Source organism: Betta splendens, chromosome 15 (genome assembly GCF_900634795.4).
Source record: "Betta splendens chromosome 15, fBetSpl5.4, whole genome shotgun sequence".
NCBI classification, from domain to species: Eukaryota; Metazoa; Chordata; class Actinopteri; order Anabantiformes; family Osphronemidae; genus Betta; species Betta splendens.
The window spans coordinates 12,886,485-12,914,409 of NC_040895.2; the positions used below are offsets into that span (position 1 = coordinate 12,886,485).

Consider the following 27,925-nt stretch of genomic DNA (forward strand, 5'->3'; position numbering starts at 1 on the left):
ATATACTGAAGAAATGACAAATGTATAGTATTCCACATGTACAGTATTATATATTTAGGGAACCTTGGTGTGGCAGTCTGTAAAAGATGATTAAAAAAGCTACATTAAATACAATGTATGTGTTCCATATTCTTCTTTATTTTAGAAAAACTGTGTTTGGGAAGAAGCTGATTTAGTTTTGAAAGTATTTTAGGAAGATGGCACTGAAGATGAGAGTCTTCAGTGGATGCTGGATTCATGATTTTCAAATATAGTTTTTTTTTTATCATAAAACAAAGATATTTTTATTTGGTTTACTTTTTAAAAGTTTGGTCTAGGGGAGGTGGAAGCATTTGTAGGCGGTCAAACCTCCAGCTCCACGGAGAGCTCACACAAACAAGTTCATCACCACGTTCAGTGTCTGAGTCTGTTCTGCTTGTAGACATTCAAACAGGTGCTTCTTGTCTTTAAAAGTAAAACCTTCAAAAGCAATTCTAATTTAAATAACCTTCAACTGATGCCAGAATATTATGCTCTTATTTTTTTTTTTCAACATTTGCAAAAGGTTGGAGATTGAAGTAATCCAGTGGAGGCTTCAGGCAAGCAACTCCTCACTCTGTAATCTTTTGTTGGATGATGTAAGTTTAGTTGAATGAAGCAATTTGTTCACACTTAAATCGGTGAAGCTGGGAAAGTTTGCTGTGAGGATCTTTAGGGTTTTTTTTTTTTTTTTTTTTTTTGGCATTGAGCAGCAGTAATGCACGTCCACGCTGTGCTTTTGTACTTTGAACCTACTGGGAATTGCAATCATACATTGCAGCCTTGTTGATGACCAGTAAATCTTAATCCATCTCAAGTTTTTGGATTGTCTTCAACCTGGAGCCCAATGAGAAACAGGCTCCCACATTTATCTGGTGCCATCATGTTTGGATGCCAACATTATTGATATGTGGGATAAAAGTGAGTCCTCTGTGTTTTCTCTGTGGAGTTGGTTCACTGTGAAGCCCAGATCAGAGCCGCCTGTGACCGGAGATGCCTCTGACTGAGTCACAACCTACTAGAGGGAAGGTTGATTCTATTTATTTAGAAGCAGACTGCATATACTGTACAGCGTGGGGGGAACTCTGGGTACCGCTCCTGTGTATGTCTGACAGATGCTTGACTGATGAGGGGAACAACTTCGCTGTGTTACCGGGACGGAGAAATGAAGTGCCCAGAACAGTGGGTTTATTGGCTGTCACAGCAGAAAAGCTGAAGTTCAATTAACTTGAGAAAGAAAGGAGGCTCGCTGCGCCCTCCCTTGTAATAATATCAGCGTTGTAATTTACGACTCGAGAGTTTCAAAAAGATGTAGCTCACCACTCATGTTGCCGAGGCAGATATATTTATGAAAATCAGTGTTTTAGATTAATGAGCCAGCAACAGGGGGGTCTTTTGACTTTTAAATTAAATTCTTTGGAGATTCATTTTTCAGATGCAGTTTAGCCCAAGTGAGACAGATAATTATAGGTCCTTGTGATCACGGCACACAAATGCATCAAACCCTGACTGCTGCAAACAGGGAGCTCGGTTATTAATAGTAGCATAAAATCCTGGAGTGGGTATTATAATTATAATGCAAACGCTTTCATCACACCTCCATCTGGGCTCCTCCCTGAGTGTCTGCGGCTCTGAGTGCCTCTGCAAAATGGATAAACCTGCTTTATCAAAGAATAAAGTACAAGATGTTAAGGGCACTAATTAAAAATCCCATTAAAGTACCATCACCCTCTCAGGCTTTACAACTGGTAGATTTACGAAGCATGTCAAGAACTCTTTACTGTCCCTGCAGTATTTCATTATCTACATATGGTTACGTCTAATAAGCTGAAACCAAGCTTTCATAAATTCATTGTGTTGACATAGCAAATGTCTCACAGCATCAGCTTCAGCTAACGGGCCGATAAGAGTGAACCTGAAATGAAAACCTTGATTTTATGCAGTTACTATAAATCCCATGGTTTTTAGCCAGGCTTTTATATAAACAAAGTTATTAAAGAGTACTGAGTTTGAGGATGTCTGTCTAAGGCTTTGAAAAATGTTGACATGCATAACAACTTGTTAGTTTTCTAATAATATTTTATTCCTTTAAATATATTAATTTTCTGCTTCCTGCAAACAGGTCAAGGTTTCAGTGTCGCTCCTACGTTTTGTATTTTCAATATGTGGCTCCAAATAAAATAAAGCGAGATGGCAGATGGTGGTGGGATTAGACACAGGCAGCATTAGCTACTATCACTAGCTTACTTGCCTGGTGTTCACTGCTCATCTCTATTTGTCTTTGCTTTTACTGTGTGTGCGTTCCCTCATTTGTAAGATTATTCTAATGCCGTCTGCCAGAATTACAATTAACATCTGAGCTGAAATCCGTTTCTGAGCCCAAGTTCAGTTTCGATCCAATTTAAAACACCTTCTTCCCCCTGAGCTTTCCTCTGTTCAGCATGATTTTAGTGAACCGCCACTAATTTTGTCATAGGAGTGGAGCGATCCTCAGATATTACTGCCCTTGGGGGGTTTCCTCAGAGGGTTTTCTGTGGTTTAAACACTGGCTGATTAAAGCTGTGGAGCATAACCAGTATGTCAGTGGCCTTAAGGATCATAATTATCAATTTTTAGAACTTTGCCTATATTACTTCGGCTACAGAGACCAGAGGCAGTATTCTAGCATTGTTGTTCTGGGGTCCGAGTCCATTTGAAAAGTCAAGTTGCACAAAAAGCAACAAAAAGTCAAACATTACCTTGTCATGAAATAATTTAAGTACTGCACCCAAGGGCCATTATATGAAGTATTGTACTCCTTTGTTTCTAGTTCCTTTTCATTTTAGCTGATTGAAGTGATGTGACCTTCACCAGTGTTTTCATTTTGCCATGCTGAAATAATAATTACTTATTTTCCTTGACTCAGACTCTCAGACACTGTACTACAGTAATTAAACATTAGCAGTGAATTAACTGGATCATGGTTGTGTGTTAAATGAAGACATTTTTGCTTTCAGGTACAGTTTTGGTGGAAAACATGCAGATTACCGGCCGAGCCAGAGGCCCCAACAGAACCATCTCGCTGACGTTGTTAGACAACTACGACTACTGGGTGATACTGGATCCAGTGCAACAGAGGCTTTTCCTGAACAGTACCGGGCGTGTTCTGGACAGAGATGTGAGTAAAAGTAAAAGTCACATTTGGAATGTGGACGTTTAAAGTGGATTTGTTTTGCATCGTTTGTGTACGAATGGTTAATTGTGATTGCGAGATCACAGGAGCAAGTGCTGTAGATTACCCAGCATCTGTTTGTGCTAATCATAAAGCATTTGTTTTAATTGGGCCTCTCTGAATTTAAGAATGGCTCGTTATAGTCATTTTTAAGATCCGTGGGAGTCCATTAAAATAATTAAGGAATAAAGCAAGAAGAAAAACTGACTTCATTACAGCATGTACATTAGTGCATCAGTAAGTCACCAGTTTTATTCCTTCAAGATAAAAAACACTGATTTATACGATCAATTTGTATGTTTGTGTATCATTGCTGTAATATGATGCATTTTATGTCAACTCATTAGTATTTTTGATATGAAATATGAATAGTTTATGTAATATAAAATTATTTTAATAGTAAAAACCATGATTTTTAGTTCCTATAAAAGTCCCACCACACAGTCTCACATATACAGTGACACATAATTCTGTACTCCTACATCATTTCCCCAGTTTATAAATACAATTTTAAATTCATGATGTTCCTCACTCGTGTTTACCTACTGTATGAGAGGGAAGCGATGGCAGATGTGATGCAGTTGCTTCCAATTTTTGTCATAATCTACCGCTAGCACTAAATATAGTACGTGAATACATGAATGCAGACGCGGCTGTCTGCCTCTGTATGTCATGTGTACAGTCCAGTGAGCCTGCTGGGCCAACACGAGTCTGGAGGGGGACGGTATAGAATGTGATGTGTGCAGTGCAGCGGGGGTCAGCGTGGGGTGTTAAATGCTCCGACGGGTGGGAGGAAGGAGCGTTAAGAGTGTAGTTGGGTTAACTTAAGGGTATAGAGAGCTGGAGAGCTGGGATCTAATGGGGATCCGTCAGATATATGGCCAATTAACAGGAGGAAGGACGTCAGCAGAGGCGCATATAGAGCGAGGAGCTGTAGAGCCAGATCAGCCCTGTGTTTGACTTCACACGGTGTCTGAGCTGCTGCTGCAGAACGTGGCCCAGAGAGCACGGCTCTTCACTCGGTCCAACACTAATATTTGAATATTGTGCAGGGCTGATAGAGTATACAGTCCCAGCCATGGTTTGTTTACACCATCACCCAGAAGCGTTTGGATCTGAATAAGAGTCCTGCAAGGCATCGCTCAGGCCATTCAGGCGAGATGAACCACATGCTAAACTGTAGTTCACCAAGTGAATTGTTTCCATCTGAATACTGATGGACTCTGTAAAAGTACAGTTGTGCGAAAAAACTCTTGTCCTCGTTTTGCTCCATTCGAGGGCAGTGAGAGTTCCAGAAACCAGTGAAGGTCGCCCGGGCTCTAAACTGATCATGTTTATTCAACTCTGCATGACTCATAACTTGTTGTGACCCCAGTCAGCTGTTTTGAATGTGTGCTGGAACAACGGGAAAACACAGGCACTGACGAACTCTGCCTTCCTCCATCAGCCGCCAAACTCCACCACCAGCATTGTGGTTCAGGTCCAGTGCACGAACGAGATTGTGGGCACGGTGATTTTACACGAGGTGCGGATCGTCGTGAGGGACGTCAACGACAACACGCCGCGCTTTCAGCAGCCGCGCTACTACGTGGCCGTGAACGAGGTGAGAGCGCCACACGTGTCAGAACACGCGGGTCTGGTTTAAATGTGGATGCTACACTTTCCCATTAGCTGGCTCTTCATTAGGTTCCATCTTGGTGACAATTGGCTGCAGCCGCAAGGGACGACATCGTTGTGGCTTTTTTTTATGAAGTGCTAAAGTTGGAAATGTTGAGCTCTGGTGCAGAGATTGCATCTGAGCCCAGTGGTGCAAATAGAAATGAAATAATGTCTTTTCTTTCTATAGGAGGTCCTGTTCCTCATATTTGTATGTTTAATATGTGAAGGTTAGAATTAATGCGATTCCCTCCTGAGATCTAGGCAACACGACTGTTGACTCACACTTTGTCCATCCCATTGTTAAAACTTGCTGTCACACCGTGTTATGGTTTCCATATGCAGCCGCCCAACAGTATAGTGAGTCATTGTACATCGCTGTCGACTCCTCCTGAACAAGCTCTCCCGCCCACTGCCTGATCCTGTGGACTTTGCTGAGGGCTCTGGGGAACAGCAGCGGTTCTCACACCTACTTTGTGTTATTCTGCTAGTATGAGACTTCAAGCTGCTGCTGACTGCAGCATTTGCTATTTTTGATATAAATGTTGTTGCGTTAAGAGTAATGGCTGAATGCACGGCTCTCAGCTTTGAGCAGATGTGCTTAAACAGGTCTGTTGACTTTTTGTTCTCTCTCTCTCTCTCTCTCTCTCTCTCTCTCTCTCTCTCTCTCTCTCTCTCCCCCTCTCTCTCTCTTTCTCTCTCTCTCTCTCTCTGTCTCTCTCTCTCTCATGTTTTCCTGCAGCTCACACCAGTTGGAACAACTATTTTCTCTGGCTTCTCAGGAAATAATGGAGCTACAGACATTGATGACGGGCCCAATGGACACATAGAATACAGCATCATTTACAACCCCAATGACCCGGTACGTGGACAGTCATTGCCTGAAACGCCCCCCGTGTTGTAAATTTCCCTCTGGGTTGTGACTTTCTGCTGAAACGCCCCTTTCCTTCTGTCTTATCATATCGACTCGCTCTGTTTTTCAGATGTCGAACGCAACAGTGAGTGTTGCAAACACCCTTTCAGGATACATTACGCTGGCAGAGAGGCTGAACTATGAGGAAAGAACGCGCTACCTGGTTTTGGTGCAGGCCAATGTAAGTAGGGAATGAGCACAGTCTGTGGATGTGCTTTGTATTCTGTGTGTCTGTGCTTTTAATGTATGTTTATGTTAAACACAGTCAGTAGTTTGCTGTTAAACCCATTCTCCTTTTCCTGCTTTTTAGTAGATTTTAACATGGTCAGGTATCCCAACATGCCAAGTCGTCCTACAAACAAGTTGAACCGAACTAATACGAGCTCAGTTTGACTTGGAGGATTTATTTACACGTTTTCCTTCATGTTTTCATAGAGTAACATGATTAGAAAGGCCCCCTATTGCAGAACATTTCATACTGTGAAGACTGAAAGTCTTCATGAATTTACATAGGCTCTGCTCTATCAATGCTTGAATCAATTACCCAAATAAGCAGTTATTGTTTCACCCGGTTACATCAATTGGAAGAGGTAAAGTGGTGCATGACAGTTAATCATTTCAGTCAAACCACCCCCTGCTTTCTCCATTTCCTGCATGAGGGAGCAAAAGACTCACCCCTTTAGCCCGGCAGGAGCTCCTTCAGCGAGATTTCATTCTCCCTCCACAGAGGACGTCAGAGCGGTGACATGGTATTTACGAGAACCATGTGCTGTTTGTGTCAAGAGTTCAGCCACACTGACAACGCAAATCTTTTAAGTGTCGTGCTGCTTCTCGGGACGGCACAGCGAGGGGGGAATCTTTAAGGATGTCCGCTGTCAAGATGTGTTCTATCGCCGAGAACTATTCCCTTAAGATAAACCTTTAGTAAAATGCACAGTGGAGGACGAGAGCTGTTCGGTCGAGTTTGAGGTTGTCACAGTTGGACGCACTCTGGACTGCATCAATAGGTTTCTTCCAAGTGGGATCTTTTGAACTCTATGTCTACAGTAGTTGATAAAGTCTGCCATGAATTTGAATTTATTGTGTAGTGATTCATAAATCAGGCGGTTGGATGGTACTGTATCGCACATTGCCCTATTGTTTGAGTGATTGATTTAGCAGCTATTTTTTTTATTGTACTCTACATAGTGTTTCAATAAAACAATGCTTTCAGCGTAAAAGGAGTTTTGTTCCAGAAGCGTCTCCCTGGAGCCAAACAAGCGAATTATAAAAACATTAATACGTGTCTGCGAGCTTCCACAACCACTCACGCTGTATATTAAACACTCAGGAACAGCGGCTGAGGCCGGTCATAGTTTTAACCTATTCATTTATGTCTGAGTGCCACGTGGCCCTGTTTACAATGCACCGGATTCCCTGTGCGTGTGATCCTGCCAGTGAGAGCAGCTGATTTCCCCCGCAGGACCGCGCTCCGTATCCCCCCAACAGACGGACGGCCACCACCACGCTGACGCTGGACGTTCTGGACGGAGACGACCTGGGCCCCATGTTCCTGCCGTGTGTGCTGGTCAACAACACGCGCGACTGCACCCCCGTCACCTATCGAGCAGCTATCCCCGAGTTAACCGATCCGGTAAGAAGGTGGACCCTGAATTCATATACATTTGTGCTACAGGTGTGCACTGAAGTTAAGCTGTTACAAAAATCGCCTGTTTTGTCTGCTTCTGCCCTGCTTCGCTTCCCCGGAAGCCGAGTGGGCGCCGTTGTTTTGTCTCAGCGTGGCAATTCTAGCCGCATTTTCTGGTCCGTTGGACCAGTAATTAGAGATGAAGGCTGAGTTGACCCGGGATGACAGCTAAACACCAGTGGAATTCATAGACGCAAGGAAACGGGAGAGGGAGGTGGTTGAGACTCAGATGAAAAGAACAAGCAATAGCATCAGTAACGATTATGAGCCCTCACAGTTTATCTTTTTTTTCAGACTTCTGTGCAGGGACATAATTGAATAACTTAGATTGTAACTTAAATGAATTGAAATAGTTTAGAGTAGACCAACAATTACTCCGTTCGCACGAGTCTCCTGTGTTGCCGTGGAGCTGCAGATAAGCGGTCCTCTGGCCGCCTTTGCAACTTTAACTCGTTCATGTAAAACGCTGAGCTGGTTAAGCTTTAGTCCTGCTTTCAACCTGATAACATGGTCATGACCCGTGGTCTAGACCAGCCTTTAGGGGATCGGATTGAACGCCGTTGAATGGGATTGGGCCGCACAGGCTCAGGTTTGATTGGATTTGCTGACTGTTTGCCTGGTTTGAGTTTGGTCCGAGCATCCGTTTGTGGTCTGAGCAGGAAGCTTTGCACCTGAGTAAAGCACATGTCTGTTTGCTCTGCTGTTACATAACTGGTCTACAGGCAAATGGGAGCTACGGTCTACACAGGAAGGCACCAATGGAGAGATGTTGAGCAAAACAAAAGTTTGACTCTGAGGTGTCCAGTTGAGGAGCGGAGCAGTACAGGTGCATGCAAATGTGTGGCTGTGGATGAGGGACAGCTGCTGTAATCACCCAGTTGTTTGTCCAGACTGCTCCTTTCGGAGTTCGCCCATGCGATGTATAATTTATGATAAAAGGTTTCAGACTGCTAAGTATGCAGGTCCTGGGAGCATCAGCTACACAAACCCAAACCTTTTTCATCAGTGTGAGAAACCTTTTTTTCTCCTCTCTCCTCCCTGTCTCGCCGCCTTCCCCCCTCCGAGCACGGCAGGGTTTCAACCTCGCAAAGCTTCACGCCACGATGGTCTGAGATCGCACAATTACCCTCCGCTGCATATATCAGGACGCGATTAAACATTACTTACATAATTTCTTTCCAAGATGTTGTCGATGCGTTCAGTCCGTCGGGTGACATTTATTCTCCTCCCTTCACTTTAACACTAGACATAATTTTAGGCCTGTCTTACATTAACTGTGCTTTTCAGTCTCTTTGCTGCTGATATTTTATTTTCCTCATTCTGCAGTGCAACCATTATGCTAACATATCTGTCCATGGGGAGATTTGTCTACTCATAATTGATGAGTGTATTGTAATTAATCACAATGGCTAGACAGGCATTATTAAGTTGATCAGTATTTATTTTTTTTACCCTGGGGGGATATAATGTGGGCTCTGGAGTCCCAGGATAATGACTGCTGGAGGAGGGTATTATAGCTAATAATCATTGTGCAGAGCTAGGGGGATTTGATTTAGCGCACCTCCAGACATTGTAAAAGTGAGAGGGCGAGTTGGGGAGGGCTGTAAGGATTACTCCAGAGCAGAGGGATATAAATATACCTCCTGGTGGAGGGCTTCTTCCTGCCAGAGAGCTGTTACCCATGGGCCTGTGTTTGCTGTGAAACTTTGGTGGGGGCCTCTTAGCGTGCTCAGGCAAATGATATCAACCATATGGAGGCATTAGGAGACGTTGTCTTAAATGTGACGTGCAAGACATATTCCCACTTAGCCATATGCTGGTGCTGGAGTGTAGAGGTAGCGTCGGGTAATTAGTGCTGATGTCTGCATGGGCATGAGCACGAAGAGTGGCCTACAGCACCACAGACGGATTATCCTTGATGTGCAACTGTACAGAGGTATTTAGAAGCACGATAACGGAATGGTCTAGCACAGGCTTATTAATTAAGTACTGTTATGCTTCTAGGATACATGTGTCCCTAGGTGCAGAAATGAAAAAAATGTGTGTGTTTTTGGATAATTTTGGTGACCAGAGGTGTAAAAACAGGACACAGAGGCGTCACTACAGCCATGTGGAGGGGAGTCTGCGGCCCAGCACCAGTATGAGGGCGTTTCAGTGTCCATGAGAGTCAGTGGGAAGCTTCAAAACCACAGAGCAGAGAGCGCGGCGTCGTCTCTGCAGAAGCTTGTTCATGTAAAAAAGCAAAAGTCACACCGACGAGTTAAAGAGTTCTCAGTCTATTAATATATTACACACACTGTTTTCGGAACAGATCATATTTTCTGATGACACTGGAAACACTGGAGCGTTTCCATGCAGGTCTTGGCCACAACTACACGGTCAACGGGATCTAAATAGATTTGCATCTGATTTCCCTGCGCTGTTGTTGACTGACTCCCTCGCTTTGCACTGCAGAACAAACTGAACCCGCTGAACGTGACGCCCCCCATCCGAGCCGTGGACATGGACCGAAACATCCAGCCGCCGTCCGACAGGCCCGGCATCCTTTACTACATCCTGGTTGGTACGTTCGTCACGTACCGCCGTTGATTTGACACGTTTGACTCTCCTCCGCTCCAGCGATTTGACTTCTGAATCTTGAATAATGCCGTAAAATGTATTAAATCCACACCTGTAATTGTTTCCTTCTCCTGCGCAGGTCAACCTATGACATATGCAGAATTCTTCTCCATGAACACCTCCACTGCAGAGATGCGTGTTCTCAAACCTATTAGCAGGGATTTCTATCAGAGGTTCACGCTCATCATTAAGGTAAAACCCGCTTTTGACTCTTGCCTCTGAATGTTGCATCATCAGAATCTGGTTTGGTTTCTAAGTGTTAAGTGCCTGCATCACTGGTGTAAACTATAACAAGACGTTAATATATTGGTGCCATTAACTCCCAGATGGCAGTGTCCTGCAGGGAATCTAAATATGCATAAATAACAAATATTCATCCATCCACTGAATTGGATGGATCCCTAATTACTGTGGTTCAACTTAAAATACTGTAAATAATTGTTCCCATTTCTACTTCATATTAATCAAAGGATTATTTAACATTGTCCCTTTTCTTGTGATTTTGTGTAGTGGTGCAACATCCCCATAACTTTTGCATCATTACTTGCTCCTCCTCCTGTAGATAACCTCAGTCCTGAAGACCATTAACCTTACCTTCAGCCGCGTTAGAGATGGGGATGAAAAAGACATTATGATTTATGGACCTAGCAGGAGGATGGAGCTGCTACACTCTCATGAATCCTAATTTAGAGCAGAGTCAGGTATTGTCTCAGTGGTGCCGGTGCAGAGCAGCAGAGCAGATGAACTTTCCGTCCACCCATCACTAACCTCCAGGCACCTCTGAGCGCCGCGCAACCTGCTGCTTACTGCGATAGCTGAGGAGCTAAGAGATGAGAGGGTGAGCTGTTTTCCGCAAAGAGGAAGGTGAGATTGATCATACGAGGTGCATTTTGCATGCGTTGGAGAGAAACGTGTGTTGCAGGAGGATGGGAGGCGGTTCAAAGGCAAAGGAAAAGACCAAGGTGGATACAGGTGTGCGTGTGTTTGCGCGCGTGTGTGTGTTTAATGTATGGTAGGAGACTTATCTACCTGAGTCATAGAGAGGTGGAGAGACTGTCGCTTCAGGACTCAGGGGAAGGTAACTGAGAATTGTGCTCTGAAGCTGCACATACTGTCGTGTACATAGCTAATGCTTTAGGAAATAAAAATAGGCAAACGGTGGGATAAGCTGCAGCATCCCCAGCATATTTTAGGAAGCACATCTGTTGTTCTTCAAAAGTCATCACTGATCCTGATGCAGCCGCATCCGCCAAGATGACCAGAATGAAATGAAGACGGATGATAAAGACCGACAGAGATGAAGAGAAAGTCAGGATATATAGGAAGAGGCAAAACAAAGAGAGGCGCCGTGGCATGCTGAGGATGATGGAGTCAGGACGGGATAATCAAGACGGAGCGACAGCGAGGCTCGTGCAGGCCTGTGTTGTGTGTTGGCAGCTTGTTTAACGCCACCTCGCAGAAACAGGGACAGCACTAAAGAGCTAAATCTCCAGGGAGCACTGTAATCCCATGCTGCTCTTTGTCACACGCAGGAAAATGTGTGCGTAAAAGTGCAGTGAAGAGAGGGAGAGCAGCCAGAAACCCACACAGTGCCTGTCAGCGGGAGCCGCCTTCCTCCAGGTGCCGAGTGACCAGATCGGATCTCGGGGTCAGGCCGGCGTTGGCGTTTATTTTATCTGATAAACGGTGGAAAAGTTAGAAGACACTCAGACTGTTGTGCGATTGTGATCACAATAACAGCAGGCGTGTACAGTACTGGACCAGGAGACTTTCCTGGTCCCTTTTATTCATGTTCAGCAGCAGAACTGTTTTCCTATTAGTCTCCATATCTGCATATCCTCGCTACAGTCGACACACACAAGCCCACTGAAATTGAGCCAACGTGCAGAATTTGTTCCAGGTCATGGCTCAAACTGATATTGCCTCACTCCCCCTCTCCATCTGTATTTTGAGAGCCTTAAGCGTCCCAGTGTGGGAGGCAATAGATGTCATATGTGCTGAGGAGGGGAACCATCGCAGTGGCAGCCTGACTGGACCCCATTCGTTATGTTCGGTGTCACTTGGCCGCGGTGGTCGCATGTAAACGCTCGCTAAGGTATATCTTTAAATAGTTGGTTTTATCGAGTTGAATAGCTGAGACAACGCAATTTGTGTCAATGTGCTGCGTTACCCGGCAACTGGGCTGGAACATTGAAGGGGAAGGATTGTTTACATTGCGGCGATTGTGTCATACAGTTGGGCACAGGTTCCTGCGCGTGACACAAATACAAACTGATTTTGGATGCAGCTGCATGAGCGTTTGACTAATGTGTTTTCGGGGGAAGCAGCTCCGGAGGCTCGTGTGTGCGCTGCACTCTAACATGAATGGTTTGTCATATTTGTGGCGTTAGGCGCGTTTTTGCTGGTTATTTCTACCACGGACTCGGTTGGCGGTGTCCGTCCAGCCTCTTTGGACCATTGGTCGCTCATTTGATGAAGTAGCAAGAGACGCTAATTGCTGTCTCCCTCCTGCAAAATGGTGGTATTTGTGTTAAGTGCCCTGGTAATTACTGAGACCTAATCCTAAGTGGACCACTGATTAAATTTAGCCAGTGTAGCTTTTTTTGTAATTGAAATGACACTCAGGAATTATCCCTTTCAGTCGGCACAGAGTCTGCGGAGGAGTAGGAGTTGGGCCGCGTGTCTCCGGTGCCACGTCCACGTTGTCATCGTGACCTCGTATCAATAAATTCCCAGCGGACGGCGTTGTAGTGTTGTGTCCTGTAGTCGAGACTGACCGCGGCTGCGTTTGTTGTCGCCTCCAGGCTGAACAGGACAACGGTCACCCCCTCCCGGCCTTCGCTAACCTTATCATCGAAATCCTGGACGAGAACAACCAGGCGCCGTACTTCCAGTTCGCCACCTATCAGGGCTACGTGAGCGAGGCCTCCCCTGTGGGCACCACCATCTCTGCCAGCGCCAACCTCACGTCCCCGCTGGAGATCATCGCTCTGGATAACGACATCGAGGAGGTAGAGGGAGGGCAGCCCTGCATTGTTCACATGTCCACCCATGCTTGTTTATTTCTGTTCGTGGCGCGTACCCACTGTCTAATGGCTGATCCAGATGTGTTTTTTTACCTTTGTAGCTGGCTCCTGGTGCTAAACCTGTAGGTAAAGGTGGTGCGTTCACATGCAGTGGCACATGGAGTGAACTGTAGGGATGTCCCGACCAATAAATGTCTGAGATAATTATAAAAATGAACAATAAACCCAACACCAACATTTGTTTCCCTGCATTCCACAGTTGCCCTGTGCAGCAGCAAGTCAACAGTACAAGTCTATCGTTAGAGCCAGTTCAGAAATTTTGTGCCTTAACAGCTCTGCATTAAACATTTATCACAGCTTCAGCTGGTTCCTACAATATTTGCTTTAGTGAGTGTTGACGTCTTTATAAAACTTGCAACTTCCCTTTCCTCCGCTATGCAGAGAGTCAAACCGCTTCCACGGCTGCCGCACCTGCAGCGCAGCCACTTGTATTAAACAAAGGGATCGGATGTGTTTATGCTATTTATGGCAAATTGCGATCCACTGGAAAAAGCCTCTGCCAGCTTGATTTGTATTCCGCAAATTGACTCGGGACACCCCTACTGTTAAAGCATGCATATTGTTAAAAGCGTAAACAAACTGAGAGCACTCATCATGGCTGGAGACAATCTCACTGTGTAATTAGCAATTTTGAAACTATTCGAAAGATAAACAACTTGTTTGTCTGCAACACCTTAACATATGTCTTTCTGGTACTTCAGAATTTGAAATAAATACTGATCGGGTCTCTAGAAATGATGGGTGTGTGTAGATAAATCAAGCAAAAATCAGAGTGGAGTGTTTTGTGTTGTTTTTCTTGTGGTTTGGGGTGGTTTGAACATTCGCTTCATCCAGAACACACACACACACACACACACACACACACACACACACACACACACACACACACACACACACACACAGAACAAATCTCCTGTAGGTTCATCTTTCGACATTTCTCTTTACTCTGTCTTTGGAAAAGCTTAACTAATCAAAATGGAGTCGAAACAGAGATAACAAAATCAATAAGGCACCCAATCCTGATGTTTACCAAACTCTCCTAAGAGGACTCCTTGATGGACATAAATCGAAGGCAACTCACAGTAACGCAGCTCAGTGGACTCCAGGTGCATTTGCACAGACTAACCAGAACGGCTCTTTTTGGGCTTATTTAGTGTCTGGGCTGCCCACTCCCTGTGAAAGCAATGGTTTCAATCGGTTAAATACACTTCCCTAGAAGGATCTGAGGCCAGCATCGGGTCTGGTGCTTCAGCAGCAGTTGTTTCCGATCCTTCAGGTTCTAACTGCAGCTTCCTTCTCCGCCGATTTCCCGGCGACAGGAGACAGATGACTTTCTCAACTCTTCAGCTCCAAACGCACTGTTTGATGGCTTTCCTCAGCTCCGCAGCTGCGCCTCGGAGGGGAAGTGATGAAACACTCGCATTGCCATGGTAACGTGGTTCTTTTTGTACATCTCTCTTTCGAAAGACGAAAGACCCCATGCTGAGGATCACCTTGAACGACCACACGACGATATTCAGCGCGACCCCGACTGGGATAATCCGCTACCTGAGCCTCCTCAAACCGGTTGACCGGGAGCAGAAGACCTTCTACACCTTCACGGTAGGTCACATGCCAAGTGTAGCTTTTTCAAGACCTGTGACCCACATTTCCTATAGCTCGTACATATAAATAGAAGCCAGGTTAGCTCGCTGCAGACACAAAGCTGACCTGACACTTTAAGAGCATCGCGACCTTCATTGTTGGTCAACCAGCAGTGTCCTGGCTGTTACTATGGAGAATCAACCAACAGAGGGTTTTGTTCTGGTGCAGCCCACATGCTCGGCAGCGTCTGGGAATTAGAGCGGCTCCCTCCATCCGGGGAGATTCCGTTGGATTTACCCGACAGTGAGCTCACAGTGCGGAGAGCTCTGTGGGAGTGGTTCCCTGAAGAGGGCAGGCGTTTCTGAACAGAGATGATTGGATTCAGTGCTCTTCTAGTGTACAGTGCTACGAGTGGTCGGGCCCGTAGTGGTGTTTGGGGAATCGGCACTTCAAGAAAGGAAGACGTGTTTATTGCTAGGGTGCACATTTACCCCTTTTGTCCGACGAGGGAGCAGGTTTATTTATGGAGCATCTCTCTTTTCCGTTCTACTGTTTCGAGTTACGAGGAGCTCCAATGATGTTTTTGCGTCTCCTATTTAAGTGCTAAAGAAGCTCAGGATCCACCCTGACTGCACATTACAGAGAAAACCAACAGTGTGAACACAGCAGTTTTGGATTTCACGGTGCCTTCAGCTGCTGAAGAAGCGTCACCGCATCCAAAATAAGACGTGAAGGATTATTTGCCTTCCTCGGCTATCCTCGGCATCGTTGTCTGAATCACTAAACCTTTATTCGCATTAGTTTCCACCCAGAATAGGAAAGATAGCGCCTAATGCCTGCGGAATATTTTAGTGCTTGTTGCTGAATCTGTTTCACAGGGCCCGGCTGTGAATTAAACGCCTTAAAGGCAGCTTATGTATTTTTGATGACCTGAGTCTCTTTACATACTCCACTTATCGCTACATTAGTAAAATATCACCTGTTTGCTCGCAGGCACGGATGCTTTCATCACGCACAATAATCAACTTGGATGATGTTTAATGTAGTTCTTGCACTAGGCTCCCAAGCAGGCTATATGCGTTCTCTGTGCAGCATGTGGTGAAAGGAATTGATTGATTGTACAGGAGTCATGATGTTTTTGTCTGTATGTACCTGTAGAATCAGGTCCACATCTTATAGTTTTGAAGTTATAAACGTGTCGAAGCATCTGTAAAAATAAGCACAAGCTTGTTGTGAAATAATGTTAGCTTGCTGCGTTATCAGATGTTACATGTGAATGCTACGACGTGTTGCTAAAAGCCAGTAACATCATGTTTACTAGATAGCAGCACGCAGGCTTTGAAGCTTGTGCTTTGGCCTTAACGATGTTATTTTGCAGATCATTATTCAGAGAAGTCATGTCCTGAACACTAGCATCAAATTGATTGTTTAATTACTCTGCGTATCCTAAACTGGAAGGAGAGAAAGCACAAAGATCCAATTTAGATAAATATCGTGCTTCTTAGATTGTTTTGTTTTTGTTCTTTGTGTGTGTGTGTGTGTGTGTGTGTGTGTGTGTGTGTGTGTGTGTGTGTGTGTGTGTGTGTGTGAGGGGGAAGGAGGTGGTGGATAAGGAGCCGGGTGCCGTCGCTTACATCTGCTTTGTGTGTCTGCGCTTCAAAACTCGCAATTGCTTCTAAGGATGTGTTGGTACAGTACATACGGTGGTGATGACTCAGTGAATCGGAACGTGCTCCGTTGGCTCCAGGAAAAAATAACATTGGCATCTTTCTCCTGGCTGGGGAACAGAAACTCTTTGATAGGAGAGAAAATCGCTGGTGCTGTACATGTTATCTTGCTTCTCCGTGCAGCACCATCACCCTGAATGTTTAGCTGGTAGTAAAGGCACCCTGCTGAGGTACAGTGTAACCGGCAACGTGTCATTTCTGGATCGGCACCGAGTTGGAATTTCCTCCACGGGAACATGCGTCTCTTCCCTCTGTCGCTGCCGATATTTGGATCCCTTTACTTTTTCTCGTTCTACTTCCTCATTTGCCACAAACTGTTTGAATAATGCACCTTCTCTAAAGGAGCAGCGTAACTGATTGAACAGTTGTGGTCGAACAACGAACAAAACAAACTCGCCCCTCTGTGTTTTACTCCAGCAGGTAAATGTGTGTTCGCTTTCCAAGGCTTAAATACACCTTTGCTGCGTTTACAGATGGAGGCGTCGGACGGCGTCCAGCAGAGCAGCCCAGTAACTGTCAACATCCTGGTCATCGACGCCAATGACAACACGCCCACGTTCGCCAAGGTCTCCTACAGCGTGGAAGTCTTCACAGACATGCAGCCCGGGCAGTTGGTGCTACAGGTAATCAATCCCTCCTCTCTCCTGCTGCAGCGTGTTGCTCCGTCTGAACATCTCCCGCACGCGTTCTTTCATGCTCCCAGCAAACGACCACGGCGACCTGGTTCGTCGCGTTGACAGGCCCTGGAACAGTTCCCTTCGCCTCGTCTGTAGCAGTGACAGACAAGTCTGTGAGAGTGGGGTTTTACCTCTGACTTCAGTGGACAGGCTGCAGAAAGCTTTTATCCAGCAGATCAGCTGCTGTGGTGATGACATTGAATTCACTGTGGCACGCATCGCTGATGACCATTATTCAGCCGGACATAAACAGATTTGTGTGTCCTCAAACAGGATTTCTTGGTTAATACATCATTATGTTGGTTATTATAATGGATTTGGACCCGTTTTGATGTTATCATTGCCCTTCTTCTATTACAGGGGTCGTCTTCCTCCTCTCTTGGTTCTCTTTTACCAAATAGCTTTATCCCACAAACACGAGAGTGTTGTGAGCACACAAACAAGCACATAACATTTAGATTTCTTCTTCAAAACGTAAAGCCCCTAATCCCATTCCGCTTCATCCGTTTATGCGGATAGTTCTATTATTTTATTGTCTCTCATTTGGCATTCAGCACATGATCTTTTCGTCTTCCAGTTGATCTATCCTCGCAGAGCAGCCCCTGCAAAAAAAAAAAAAAAAAAGATGTCAGACACTGAAAAGGTCAAGTTTAATCTTTCTTAAAAACCAGCCGATTCACCCTTCGTGAAATGAGGCCAGGGGTCACGCAGTGTCTGCTATGACCGCTTAACCGATTTTTCTAACCCGTTTACGAGAGCCGTCGGCCCCCTGAGGATGCCGCCGCTTTGGCTTTTACTCCAGCATCAGGAGCATTAAAAAGGAGGTCTGGCTAGCTCGGATTAAAGTTTCAAGGCCTGAAGGATATGAAGCCAAATATACCATCAGGCTTTTATAATTACTGGAAGCAAGATGCCCTGAATCATTGGCTTAAAGGGAAGGGAAGCTGGAGCAAGCCAGAACATTTAAAGGATATTCATACGGATATTATACCAACTCGTTATTTGTCCTCTCCCACCTCTCTTTCCCAGTTATCAGCAGCGGATGCGGATGAAGGACTGAACGGTATTGTGACCTATGAGATATTGACTGGCGACCATGGAGATTTCGTCATAAATAACCGCACTGGACACATCACTGTGGCACCCGGTGTGACATTAATGGTGGGCCAGTCCTACGCGCTGACAGTCAGGGCCTCTGACAACGCGCCGCCGATGCAGAGGAGGTAAAGTAGGATGGAGCCTGTGCTGTGGGAGTTCTGTTATGAGAGATTGCGTAACAAAGGTCACAAATTCCCATAATTACACAAAGCATAATGAAAACTTAACCTCATGTCGGGCCGCGTTCATGTCGGTGCACTTCCGACACCGGCTCGATGAATAAATAATCGATCCAGCCCGGTTTCACCAACTCATCAGTAAGCCGCCAATGCGACGCTCGCGTGCTCGTCGAGAGCGTGGCGCTGACGTGGGCTTCTCCTCCTGCCAGGAGCTCCATCACGACGGTGTACATTGAGGTTTTGCCGCCCAACAACCAGAGCCCGCCGCGCTTCCCCCTCCTCACCTACAACCTGGAAATCAGCGAGGCCATGAGGACCGGCGCGATCCTGCTCAATCTGCAGGTTAGGCTCAGGCTTGTATCACAAAACTCAACTTAAAGTTGGCATAAACTGCCATATTGATGTTTAGTACATCGTTGCACTTGTGAAGCACTTTCCTCCCCTCTCTCTCTCCAGCCCACTCGTGTCCGGCTGACTGTCTGCTCCGCTGCTGTATCTCTTAACCTTTATCTTCAGTGGTACAATGTGACCTTCAGGTTCCTGTGTTGTGTGTTTCTTTTTCTCTCCCCAGGCCACGGACAGAGAAAATGACCCGATCACGTACCGCATTGTGAGTGGGGATTCCCAGAAGGTCTTCAACCTCTCTGAAACGTAGGTTCAGTAAAAGCTGCAATAACACATGAACACACAGTAACAATACAGACGTGTTTGGATATTTGCCCATAATTTCCTAGGAGGACGTGGCAGCATGTGACCATCATTAGCTTTTCCCTGGTGATGCTGTATATCTGAGATGAAGTGATGACATAAGGAAGGATGTAATGACCAGGGAACAGATGTGCGGTTGTAACAGCAGACAGGTTTATTACAAGGATATGTTTTCAGGTCTTCAGAGCAGCTTTGCACGCTCTTGGCATTCTCTTAGTCACCTGGAACGGTTTTCCATCAATCTTGAAGGGAGTTCCCAGGAGTGATGAACACTTGTTGGCTGCTTCTCCCTCAATATCCGGTCCAACTCATCCCGAACCGTCGTAAATGGATTTAGATCCAGTGATTGTGGAGGCCGGGTCAGTTGACGCAGCGCTCTATCAATCTTCCTCCTGGACAAATGGCTCTTACGTAACCTGGAGGTGTGTTTGAGGGCATTGTCCTCACAGAACAAAAGATGGTCCCACTGAGGACAAAGCAGCTGGGTGAAGTGCGTCCCTTTATTTTCTCTGCGACAAACTCAGGGCATTGAGACCCCGAGAATCACGTGTTGACAGTTTTCAGATTGACTCGCCTTCATATCTTACTGTACTGATGGACTGTGCCTCGTGTGCTTCCTGCCACATATGGATTTGTACAGTAGTTGTAGTTGCACTAATAGAGCTATTGACTATGGAACCACTCTTCTCCGCATAAGTCAACTGATAATCTAAAGCACATTAACAAGGCAGGAAATTATCTCCTGACAAGGCAGTGGAACAAAACAGAGCATGTACCTCCAGACTTGTGCATGTTTAGAACAACCTGACGGGTGCACTGTTCACTTTTAAGTAGATATTTTTCCTAACAGAAGCGCTGTGATTTCTCTCGTGATGCCTGGGGTTCGGTTCCGTCCCTGCTGTGTGAGAGCCCAGGCCATAACGCACCAAATATTTTTTTTTTTTTGTGAGGGAGCAAAAGGCACACAAACACCTTACCTTGCCCCTAACGAGCAGCATCAGCATCTGAAATCCTACCTCACTCCGGCATCTTAAGCACGGAAATAAAATATTGAAGCGGTCAGGGCTTTTTACTATCCCTTAAACAAGGGAGCAAAAAATGAGGGAAGAGACGTGGGGAGACTGAAAATGCAGGGCCCTGCCAGGCACGTTTCCCTCTAATTGATTAAAGCCTCTTTTGTCTGCATCCTCACTCTTTCAGCTGGGCAAGGACAAGCTGTTTTGCAGCACTACACATCTCCGGCTTCGGTTTCCTCGTAATCGCCTCCACAGTGTTAAAACTGTTTGTTTTATGTTGGTGTATTTACTTTATGGCCCCAGAGTGTCACTATAAGGAAAAGAAACAGATATATAAAGATCAACAAAACAGGAGACTATGCTCCCAAACAGGACTGAAAAAAAGGGTGTCCTTTGTGCAGCAGAAATATTAAAATCCTGCATTGAGCTCTCACAAACCTAGAGACTGTAACTTTAAAGCAGGTGCCGGTGGTGCACGTGAGGATTAGCTGGTGCGCCTGATGAGCATGCAACGCACAGCGCCACACTTCACACTCTCATTTATCAATCCTTCACAACTCCAGTGCGATTCAGGAGAGAGACGTCTGCATTGCTGCATGCGCAGACCGGATCTACATATGGGGCTTGTTCAATCCAGCTATCATGAGTAATGGTCCTCTCCAGTCTGTAACTCCCTATAAATGGGACAGGTTCCCCTGAGGGAGGTGGAGGCGCTTCACATTCATTCACCATTATAGTAGTGAGCAGGATCAGTGGCTGAGAACCTGTCAGGCACCAGGTGCTTGATAAGTAGGTACTTATGTACTAGAAATAACATGGATGCACCTGATGATCCTTGAAATACTGCATATGACGAAATGATCAAGGTATTAATGTGTTCATGCAGGTAAGTACTAAAAGTACTAAAGAGTTGTTGTTCCTGTGTGAATGTTCACTGCTGCACCAGTGCAATGCCACATGCTTCCGTCCACTGTTCTGCCTTCTCGCCTGATAACTCCATCACTTCTGAAGCCGGGGCTTATTTATTGCAACATCTCGGTGTCGCGGGAACTCGCCCAGAGGCTACGCCAACTCTGACACCTGGGCTTTTTCCTCCGTGCGTACGTGCATTCCAGCGCGCCCCGACCAAAAGTCCGGCTTCAAAGAGGAAAATGGAGCTGAAATTGAAAAGTAGTTCAGGAGAGGAGACACGTTTTTGCTGTAGCCTGAAACGCAGCACTGAGCTGCAGGCCGGAGTAATGCTTAAATGAATACACATGCGCATGGAATAAATACACTTTTGCAAAAGGTGTAACATAGAAATATGAATGTTTGCGTCTCTGGATGCTCGAGCCCACGTCTTATCTACCTGCACTTGACCTCTGGTACAACTTTCTTACCACCGGGAACTAATGTCCTTTCCATCAATTCCACCTGACCATGTACAGACATAATCTGAGCACGAGGGAATATCAACTGGGATGGATAAGGCCCCGAGCCTCAGCACTCTGCCACCCTAGACGGTGCTGTTAACAGTAGCCCGTCTGTCTGACAACATCTTTTCATTTGTAGTGACTGGGGAGAGGAGGCAGGACGTTATCACACATGATCAGTGAACCGCTCAGACCCAGTCGCTCAAGTGGAGTTCAGCACTCTAGCAGGAAGGGATAAACTCCCCGGGCTGGAGGAGTGACATTAATCATTCTAATCTTTGTCATCATCAACATTAAGATCATCATCATTATACCAGTAATTATGACAATTATCACTGTACATCTTCATTATCGAGCACGCATCAAACCTTCCTGCACCTTCTACTTCGCGGCGCGCTGAGCAGAGAGGGCTGTTTTCTACTCCTGCGCGTACGCATAAATAAACATGAGCCCAGCAGCCGCTGAAGGATGGTGTGCTGCATTTTTATGCTGTTTTGAAATAGTCTTTGCCCTCTTGAACCACCAATCATCAGACGCTTTGGATGTGGAGCCACGTGTCCGCCGGGGGGCAAAGTGTTTGGGGGGAGGGGGGAGGGGAATAAACAATAGTAATTGAAATTCCGTTAATTTGCGCGACATGTTTGAGGACGAAGCTCTGTGGTTTGACAGTTATGGGCGGCAGCTGCAGGGCGAAAGTAGCGGGCCGGTTCTGCTTGGGCTGTTTGGCCACGGGAGCTTTAAATTAGAAATGTGAAGGAGCAAGGGGACAGCAGGGAATTGCGATGGGCATTAATCTAGCGGTGCGTACAGATGCATTCGTCTTTTCCTCCCGTTTGCACTTGTGGCGGAGCCCCTCCTGAGCCGGGCGGCGGGAATTATCTCTGTGTGTGTGTGTGTGTGTGTGTGTGTGTGTGTGTGTGTGTGTGTGTGTGTGTGTGTGTGTGTGTGTGTGTGTGTGTGTGTGTGTGTGTGTGTGTGTGTGTGTGTGTGTGTGTGTGTGTGCTCTTTGACTCGCGTGTCTGGCTCGCCTGTGTGTGCAAACAAAGATAATTCAGTGCTCTGAGTGGGAATGCATCCACTTTGTGTTTGGGATGACGCGGCGCCAAATTATACCTTGTGAACAAGCAGGAGGGCTGCTAACCCAAAATATGAATCTTTTAGTGCGTCGGCCGTGTACTTTGTCTAGAGCCCAGATTAAAAATCCCACAGGTTTCCCACTGTAAACTCTGAAGCAATCAAAAGTATTGATCAAATCTCAAGTGTTATTTCTACTTTTACACTGACAAGCTTTTGGTGCCTTGCTGCTCTTTTTATGAAACGCGGCTTCTCTCTCTCACGTGTCTCTGCAGGATTGGCCTTCTGCTTCTGGGCAAACCTCTGGACAGAGAGACCACCGATCAGTATCGCCTGATTGTCACTGCTTCTGACGGCCATATTGAAGGGGTGAGACGCAACCTTCTATTAAACTGCCTGCTTAATTTTACAGGGTTTGATGGCAAAAAAAAATCACTTCATACAAGATTCATAGTTTATAAATGTGGCCCATTGGCACAAATTCAGAGGAAAGTTGATGTTCATTCACTGCATCCACGCGTATTTGAGCAGGACCTCATTGTATGTGTTATCTCACGACTGTCTTTGTAACGTCGCCTAGAGATAGAGCGGAGCAGACGCGATAACTGGAAGAGAGTTGGCTGCTCCTCCTCGCACCTAGAGCTGATAATCATATAAACAGGCTTAATTGAATTAGACGTCACCTTCGTTGGCTTTGCTCGTGCAGCCGTCTCTGTTCCAGGCAGAGGTGAAGCGCGCTCTGCTTTTTAAGATGCCGTGCGCGATAGCTAACGGACATTACCTGACGAGCTGTCAAAAGAATGACGTGGTCTGACCCCCCTCGCCCCCCTCCCCCCCGGCACCTGCATCGCATCCAGGACTCCTCTTACCGGAGCAGGAGTCAAGTGGAGCCGCATGAGGTGCACATATGCTTGTAATTGGCCCAGACCTGCAGAAGTACAGAGAGGTCGAACTGCGAGGAAAGAGTGAATAAATGTCAGCTAGGGCTTCACCCGACACAGTGAGGCAACAGGTGCCCGCCGTGCTAACACCGAAGGACAGGTCTGGTGTGTGCCTGTGCAAACCGAGCGACTTAAGTAAATTAGCAGCTGATTCGTGTGGGCTAAATGCTGCCCCAACGGGGAAAAAGGTGAATGGGGGGGAGAGGCTGGAGGTGAGGAAGCCTCCGAGAATCAGATTGAGGAGGGCTGGAAAAGGGGAAGGATTCAAAATAGGGCAGTGAGAGGCAAGCTAGGCAGAGAAAAGCAGGGGGACACCAGGGATTTGGATGTGTAATTAGTGCAGAACTTTGGTAACCATGGGAACATGACTTAAGGAGTAAAAGCAAGACATGCTTTCCCCTTGGTGCTGCTCCATCCGCACACGCTCACAAACACGCACTCAGAATACTTGTTGAATGTGGACTCATGCATGTAAAAGAATAGTTTTGATCTGTGCGACCAATTCCAAATGTGTATTATCGACAGCACGGGCGTTAATTGCGATCAAATCCTAGCCGCTCACGTAGGGATGCTGGATTCCGCTCCCGGAGAAGGTGGTTCCCAACAGCCCGATGGCATCAGTCGCCGCAACTTTCTGTTAGATGCCACTTTAAAGGAAGCGCCACGGAGCCCTGTCTTTGTCTCTGATAAATAAATAATAGTGGCATGCTCATTAATCACACTCATGGCCATAGAGTTCTGGCTTTGATAAGAACTCCCACGCTAGGATGGGGATGATAATTAGGCTTCAGGTCTTCTGTGAAATGACAAATCACCACATCCCATCTTCGCACCGACAGCGATCTGCCGCTTCGCGCCGCACGTGGCCGTCGTAGCGGTGAACGTGGTGATTGTCAGCACGGTTCGCACGCGAGAGGCCCCGATGATGTACATCTCCCGATCTTGACTAAAGGCAACAGCGATGGCGAGGGGGTTCCCAGTGGACGGCGAGATGAAGGTGACATTAACTAGGTCGCTCGCGTTCGTGTCGCGCCGCTGAACGTCTCATCTGCCTGAGCGACTTCAAACAGCTGTCTTCTGGGAAGTTCTGGGGTTTTTTTCATGCAAGGGCCAACTCCCCCCACCCCATCACACCCCACCCCACCCCAGAGGAGGCCATTTACTCCATTATTTGCATAGAGCCTCATCCCACCGCACGAAGACATTCAGCCATTTTTTCGTGTTGATTTATAGCGGGGCTGTCAGTGTGTGGACTGTGTCATTGTGTGAAGGTGAGCAGTTTTACAGTGGTACACAGCGGCCATGCTAATGAGCCGACTCTGGAGGGAATTTGACCTGCCCACTTTGATATCAGCAGAATACCAGAACGTTGTCCAAAAACATGCAAACACGATGTGCTTTGTAGATTATGTAATGCCAGTGTTGTGTTGAATCTATGTGCATGTCAGTAATCATTTGTTCTCCTCGGTGGAAGTAAACGCAGCGTCAGCATAACTGACCGTAAATCTGCCCGCGCAGTTTTAGATAAGGAACCGATTAAAGGCGTGACAAGGAAGCGTTTCCACTTCTTGGTGTTCTCCACATCTATCTGCCATGTTTTCTTTCTGTAATAACTAAAAGGTTTGAAAGCAGCTTGAAGGACAACTTGACATTTGACGGAGCTGCTTCTCCAAAGGATGCGTGAAGGGGCCCGCATGGATTTTGACGGTTTTCTTTACACTGGAAATGATTTATGAGCGTAATGGTGCGTTTTGCTGTAAGGTATTAGAGCTAAAGTAAACAGCCTGACCTAAATAAATTCTAGTTTTCCGCGTTCATCAACACTTTTCTTGAGAGAAAACGACTTTGTGCGTTAATGTCATAAAAACACAGCTGTAAACTGTGCTGTTTGTCTTGAGCACATTTCTTGTTGTCTTTCATATGCTTTTATGTATATATATGATTGGAGAAACTTTGCTTTTCAGACGTCCACCACTACTGTGATTGTAGTCGTCACCGACGTCAACGATAACGACCCCATGTTCAACCTCACCATGCCCACTAATTTCACCGTCCGAGAGGAACAGGCCAATTTGTTTGTTGGCCAAGTCACGGTAAGTGCAATGTTTGAGTTGATGGTAAATATTCTATTAGTATGTTGCAGCCGTTTGTTTCCACATGTGTTATATGAACCACAGCCGTTGCTGTACCTCGGTTTTTCAGTGTTATTGTGCCTTATTACGGACATTTTCCCGCGTGGTTAATCTTGTTGGGCAGATTTTACCTGAAGCTTTATCCCCGTTGTCTGGCACGGTTCAGCTCCACTGAGCAGCCAGGTTTTGCTAATTAACTTTGCAGATTAATTGGCCTGATGTGTGTCAGTGTATTAATCATGCAATTATCACAGGAGACATGCTGTATCATTATGCACGAACAGGACACGGGTGCAAAACATGTGATCCTGAATTCACTGCCTATGTTCCCTATAAAGTTTCGCTCCCCGATTTAAACCTCCAGAATTTACTGCCAAGTGTTTTGAAGCATTGCTTTGACACTCACAGTGGGGTTCACAGTTAAGTTAGAGTCAGGATTCAGAAGTCGGATATTTGAGAGGATATGCGTGGGTTTGGGGCTCTATTAAAATATCAGACGCTGCATCTTGAATGTATAGAAAGAGTTTGGTCTGACTCGTGACGATCTCCCAGCAGTGCTTTGTGATAAAGATTCACTACGCCATAAAAACTATAATTAAGGTTTTATTTTTTAAAGTATAAAAAGTTATACAGTAACAGACCTCGTCAACACAATAATCACAAGATTGTGTTTGGAAGTAAATCTTCATAATGATGGTACAGTAGCCTCATTTGTCGGCTCCTATGACATATACTTTTAAAATCCCATATTCACAAGCATCTTAATAATGCACTACCATAAAATGTTGTGAGTTCCTGAACTGTGAAATTAGACAAAAGGACGTGTGAAGGGACTCTGGTGTTTCCATGACTTAAAGCCACCGTCAGTCTCCCTCCTAAGTGCTTCTTTAGAAATGCAGCCAACAGCGTGAGCGGGTTTGGACCACCTTACCGTCCCTCGCTCTCCTGCCTCAGCGCCTTTTTTTTACCTGGCCTTTTGCCATCTTGATCTGAAGCTGGGCCTTAAAGCGTTCAGCTCATCACAAACCTACTTTTCATGCGCAGAAGCATGGAGAGGCACCGCTTTGCCTGTTTTATCTGATAAAGGGGAGAGATGGACATTGTTTTTTGGAGGGAATGTTTTATTAGGTCTCAAGGAATTAACTTGATACAGATCTGCACAAATCATCACAGAATAGATCAGATCATGTGACAGATCCATTTCCATCCTTTTTTTTATTGCATCTTTACAATTTTGTACAATATTTTTCAGAAATGGACAGTTATAGTTATTTTAGTCATCATCTAAAAAATGTAAGAGATGAATTTCTAAAATATTTCATATTTTAACTTACAAAAATTACATTTTGTATTAAAGTGCTTTTGAAGAGCTCATGCCAGTCGTGCGCTATTTCAAGACGTTGTAGCTTTTCGAGCGCAACAAGCAGTTCATGGTTGTTTGAAGTATTGCTGTAATGGGTTCTGAAGTGTTATTGTCTTTCAGAGTTATTTTATTTTTGGTTCCAGGCCATGTGTGAGAGAGCGGCCGCTCAGCTCTGGGCCCCGGCTCTGGCCTATTTCAGCGATTTAATCATGTGGCATTTGAATTCAAGGTGTCAAAGTGCATGTAATACATAGGAAAATGTCACTTTCTGAGATTTTTTCACACCTTTAGTCAAGCAGAATATTAAATATAGACATGAACAGATGTTACAATGGGAGTTTTCTGAATTTGGGAAACAAAGTATTTAGTGGTTTAACAAATAAATCAGTTTAAAGTGGAAATAAAAGGAGCCTGATACACCTGACCATTTTCCAAATTCACGATTCAATGGTTGAAAACAGGCAAAGCTCTGAAGCTGAAGCATCATCACTCAGCATAGACCACTTAAGGATTTCGCCAGGTTTCATCACCCGTCCTGATAGGCTGACAAATGCTCTGTAACAGCCGGCGCTCTATCCGTGGGCCTAAACAACATCTTCTGATGTGGATGCGTTTAAGAGCTCCTCGTGCAAGTACATGCCCAAAACAAGTTTTTCTGACTGAAGAAATGTTGTTCGTATCAGGCCGCAGCCTACAGCTGACTGTCACAGCACGCCTGCACAGTCACCTGACAGCCAAACCAGCCAAAGGATGCAGTGCAAACTGCTCATAGGAAGCGAGGCTCTAAATGTGTGCCTACTTAATCAATTCGCACACAAATCAAT

The 27,925-nt window shown here is 45.6% G+C and overlaps 1 protein-coding gene across 8 annotated transcripts in view; it reads left to right on the forward strand.

Moving 5' to 3' along the window:
* Positions 1 to 27,925, forward strand: part of pcdh15a (protocadherin-related 15a) — a 132,354-nt gene that overhangs the window by 59,442 nt on the left and 44,987 nt on the right. For 7 of the 8 annotated variants that reach the window (XM_055502430.1, XM_055502434.1, XM_055502432.1 and 4 more), the window contains 16 exons: positions 3,015 to 3,175; positions 4,677 to 4,832; positions 5,628 to 5,747; positions 5,869 to 5,979; positions 7,261 to 7,431; positions 9,940 to 10,048; positions 10,184 to 10,296; positions 12,909 to 13,115; positions 13,232 to 13,252; positions 14,658 to 14,792; positions 16,975 to 17,124; positions 18,208 to 18,401; positions 18,665 to 18,797; positions 19,027 to 19,106; positions 22,941 to 23,034; positions 25,571 to 25,699. In XM_055502430.1, coding sequence (XP_055358405.1) covers positions 3,015 to 3,175; positions 4,677 to 4,832; positions 5,628 to 5,747; positions 5,869 to 5,979; positions 7,261 to 7,431; positions 9,940 to 10,048; positions 10,184 to 10,296; positions 12,909 to 13,115; positions 13,232 to 13,252; positions 14,658 to 14,792; positions 16,975 to 17,124; positions 18,208 to 18,401; positions 18,665 to 18,797; positions 19,027 to 19,106; positions 22,941 to 23,034; positions 25,571 to 25,699 — 2,084 coding nt within the window. The remainder of the gene's footprint in view (positions 1 to 3,014; positions 3,176 to 4,676; positions 4,833 to 5,627; positions 5,748 to 5,868; positions 5,980 to 7,260; positions 7,432 to 9,939; positions 10,049 to 10,183; positions 10,297 to 12,908; positions 13,116 to 13,231; positions 13,253 to 14,657; positions 14,793 to 16,974; positions 17,125 to 18,207; positions 18,402 to 18,664; positions 18,798 to 19,026; positions 19,107 to 22,940; positions 23,035 to 25,570; positions 25,700 to 27,925) is intronic. The other variant, XM_029175151.3, reaches the window with a different exon arrangement.